This window comes from Cannabis sativa, chromosome 9 (assembly GCF_029168945.1).
Source record: "Cannabis sativa cultivar Pink pepper isolate KNU-18-1 chromosome 9, ASM2916894v1, whole genome shotgun sequence".
Classification (NCBI taxonomy): Eukaryota; Viridiplantae; Streptophyta; class Magnoliopsida; order Rosales; family Cannabaceae; genus Cannabis; species Cannabis sativa.
Window position 1 is genome coordinate 14,229,808 of NC_083609.1, and position 4,589 is coordinate 14,234,396.

General features: G+C 31.7%; 1 protein-coding gene across 1 annotated transcript; it reads left to right on the plus strand.

Annotated features, from left to right (window-relative positions):
- Positions 1-1,840: 1,840 nt before the first annotated feature.
- Positions 1,841-2,896, plus strand: LOC133031251 (uncharacterized). Its single transcript, XM_061104710.1, has 2 exons — positions 1,841-2,512; positions 2,555-2,896. The coding sequence occupies exons 1-2, from the start codon at positions 1,841-1,843 to the stop codon at positions 2,894-2,896; spliced, it is 1,014 nt and encodes a 337-aa protein (XP_060960693.1).
- Positions 2,897-4,589: the final 1,693 nt, after the last annotated feature.

Here is a 4,589-nt window from a genome sequence, read left to right on the forward strand (position 1 = left end):
GAAGTATTTCTTTTCATTTATTTGTGTATGTTTTGGTTCATCTTATCAATTGCTTGTCTATTTGATTTATAAATTCATATGAAATCCTTTTCACATACTTGATCCTGTTTATTGTGTTGTCAACACATTGGAAAGTAAACATGACTATGTGAATAAAGATTCCTAGATTTATCAGAACACGGGGTTTTACTGATATGACAATCTACAACAGAGTTTACTTGCATTTGGAGAAGTGCTATGTTTTTTCCAGAGCATTGGTTAAAGTAAAGCTCAGGTTGGGTGCGTGGAGTATGCATGGGAAGAGATCGATATTGAACTTTGACATAGATTTAATTAAACTTACCGTAATATCTATTCAAGCCAATATCGCCTAGTTGATCCTAGATCAAATGATCTTAATCCTGATATGATTAGGTACAATCTCAAGAGTTTTATTCGTGTTCTTTGATTTGTTAGTTAAGCCTACTTTTAGGTTAGGGTGATACATACATTTTGGGAACACGGTAGTGCAATTGAGTGGGAGCGCTAACATAAATATGGAATCTATAGCTTCTATCTGGCGAATAGAAAGTAAAGGATGATTTCCTTCGAGCTTGACCAAACGAAAATAAATAGTGGAGTACTCATTTCACATAGCTGAAATATCATTTATATGGGGTTAAGTGTTTTAAGGATAAAATACATTGTAGGGTGTTACGGTAATCTAATCCCTTTACAGTGTAGATCATTCATGTAGAGGATCATTGATCAAATTAGGATTATAACAATGGATAAATAATGATGTGTCTATATAATGGAACATATAGAGCGTTCTATATACTGAGAGTGCAATTCTAAGTTCTATGCGTGGATTCAACAAAGAATTAATAAGTCAGTGAATTTAGGTTATAAATTCTTGATCTGCTTATTGGAAGCTCGGTTATATAGACCCATGGTCCCCCCACTAGTTGAGACAATATTACTTGTAAGACTCATTTAATTGGTTTTGATTAATCAATTATAATTCTCAAATTAGACTATGTCTATTTGTGAATTTTTCACTAAGTAAGGGCGAAATTGTAAAGAAAGAGTTTTTAGGCCATATTTGTTAATTAAGATACTTTGTATGGTTCAATTAATAAATATGATAAATGACAATATTATTTAATAATTATTTATAGTTATTAAATAGTTAGAATTGGCATTTAAATAGTTGAATTTGAAAATTGGCATTTTTGAGAAAGTAAGATGCAGAATTGATAAAACTGCAAAATTTGCAAAAGTGAGGCCCAAATCCATAAAGCCTTGGCCGGCTACTTTCATAGGACATATCATTTGATATTTTCATTATTTTAATGCCAAATAATTCAAGCCTAACCCTATGTGGTATGCTATAAATAGATAGTGAAGGCTTTAGGAAATATACACTTTCACACCTTGTTTCCTTCAGAGAAAAACCTGAGCCTTCTCTCTCTAAACCTAGCCGCCACCTTCACCCTCTTCTTCTTCCTTGAATAATTTCGAACCTCTTAGTGATAGAGTAGTGCCCACACACAACAAGTGATACCTCAATCATAGTGAGGAAGATCGTGAAGAAAGACATTCAACAAGAAGGACATTCGGGCTCGGATCTTGATAATACTCTGCGACAGAAAGGATACAAGGGTTAGAGATCTGAGTGGAAGGAGACATTATATTCTGCTGCACCCGATGTAAGGTTTCTCATACTTTATATGTGTTTAATTTTATAATCGTTTTAGAAGTTCATATTTAGGGTGTTAATCAACATACTTGTGAGTAGATCTAAGATCCTGGTAAAATAATTTCCAATAAGCAATTCTATCGATAAAGCCTTTGGATGATGAAGGTGATACTCTGTTTATGGAAATTTGGTTCAAATGGGAGTTTTTCGGTTAAAAATGCTTACTTGCTATCCCAACAATCTCGATTCCATTGTGAAAAACCTGTGTGGAAAGTTCTCTGGAAGCTCAAACTGCATCCTAGGCAATCGGTTTTCAGTTGGAGGATTCTAAGTGCTTGGCTTCCTCTTAAATCGAGACTGAGATTTCAAGGACATGACGATAAGAAGTGTGCTCTGTGTGGTAATGAGGCTGAAACTGAGATACATGTGTTTTGCCAATGCCCATTTGCGAGAAGCATCTGGTTTCTCAGTCCGTGGGGTCTCCGAACTGATACTCTTTCTGTGGATAGCTTTGAAGAGTTTTTTCTGTGGCTTTGTAGTTCTGATGACGACTGGCTTGTAGAAGTCAGTGCGTGTGTGCTTGAAGCCATATGGAGATGTAGAAACGAATTAGTTTTTCAGGGGAAGAATCCTTCTACGGCATTAATTTTAAAGAATATTGCCTCACGAGCTGCTGAATTCTCGCAAATCCTTAGTTCTTTTGGGGATGCAGCCCAGTTGGGTGGTGAAAATCGGTTATCTGAACCGGTGCAGGACTTTCAGGACAACCTCTTCGATGCTTGTTTCTATGTCGATGCTTCAGTTGTGGATAATGCAGCAGGGATTGGGGTGGTTCTTTATCGATCTGAGACTCAGGAAGCAATTGCTCTGTAGTCTCTCTGTACTGTTTCTAGTGTCCTCGAAGCCGAATTGACTGCAATCCTTACTGCTTTGGAGCAAGCGTGGGCAGACAATTACCAGACTATCTTGATTAAGTCCGACTCTAAAGTTGCTGTTGAGGCCTTACGCTTGGGGGAACTTCCTCTTGCTTGGGGTTCGTTTCCGGTTTTTAAGGCTTGTTTGAAGTTTGTTTCTATGTTTTCTGTTTCTTTTCAGTTTATTAAGCGTGATTTAAACTTTTTGGCGGATTACCTAGCTTCTCAGGCTAGAGTGAACCATGTTAGCCAAATGAGTTACCTGTTAGGGAGTCAACCCCCTTTTGTGGTTGATATGTGATTTTCTTTGTTTGCAATGAAGGTTTTTCCAAATCAAAAAAAAAAAAAATCTTGACATTGTTTGTGTCAGTAAATGACAGCAAATAAAGTTGTACACATGGCCTTTTAACATTAACTTTTTTTTTTTTTTGTGTAAGTTAATGAGATTAACTAAAGTGGGACACGTGATCCCTCAACATTAATTTCTTTTTTTAAAACACAAGTAAGTGAGAAGGATGACATTGAAACTTATCTATATAGAGAGAGATATATGCTAGGCATGTGGACAACATGCCCAAGACACATAACTCTTGTTAAAACATGTAAGTTATAATCATACATTTTATTTTTATTAATTATTATTAAACAATTGTTGAAAAAACTTATATTTAAACAAGAAGATATCATTGCTAAAAATTAATGCAAATATATTACAAGTCAATTTTTTACTAATATAGTACAATTTTTACATATCTCATCAAAGATGTTCTTGCAAACTTATATATAATAATAACAAAAAATAAAATTCAAATTAAAATTAATAAATGTATGTACATATTAATAATGAAAATGTTAAAGGACACATTAACATCTGATGAGAGGTTCTCTTCTCTCTATATTTGAATTTCTTTTTTCAAACCAAAATTTATATGTAATCAAGAGTATACTTTTGGTTTTTTTTCTTTTTTATTTGTGCAATTCTAATATATTTTTGGTATCGTTGGTCTTGAAGGATTGATAAAATTCAAGTGGAAATTTTACAAGAGAAAAAACATGTATGAATCTTAAATTTTATAATAGCAAGAATTAATTGGGTATTTGGTATGAAGTGTTCAAAATAATTTGATTATAAAGAATATGATTATAGAGAAATGTGTAAACTATGTTTGGCTATGTAGAGTAATATGTAATCATATTCCTATTAATTAAATTACACTGTTTAGTTGAGTATACGAATCTTATATATTATTTTTAAAAATTAAAATAAAAATAATTTTTTATTATATCTATACAATGTTAACTATACATAAAAATAAAATTTTAATTTTTTTCAAAAAAAGAAAATAATTATTCATTAAAGAAATATATTTATTAAATAGAAAATATTAAATTTTATTGTATTTTTCATTAATTAAAATGAATATTTCTATATATTTTATCACTATGTTATTTATTTTTGTTGGCTATGTCATTTATGTCCACCATTCTCATAAAATTTATGTATCGTGCATATATATATGTTATTGCTAAGAACATAAAAAATAACTCAGTTAAAAAAACGATCTCACAAACTAAATATATATCGTTATTTATAATATATCATAATATTAATGGTATTTAAATTTATTTATTAATTCAAAAATGTTATTCAAATTAATATAATGGAAGAGAATAATTAATCCCGCATTTTTTTAATGTATCTACATTACTCTTCTCAAGGTACTTATATTACTAAGGGAATAACATTTCAAAGTTTAAACCCTCAAAACAAACAAGGTCATGTTTCATATTACCATTCTCTTACTAGCATTAACCTATTCCAAACACCCCCTAAGGGTATCAAACTCTTGGTTTGAACTACTATCCATGACTCATGATCTTGGCTGACGCTGACTCCTTGATGATCAAGATTATAGTTCAAGAATAAGAGTTGTATATCTTCAAGTCCATATTCTCTCACATTTGGCTTTATATTTTTTTGTTTTAGAGTTGGT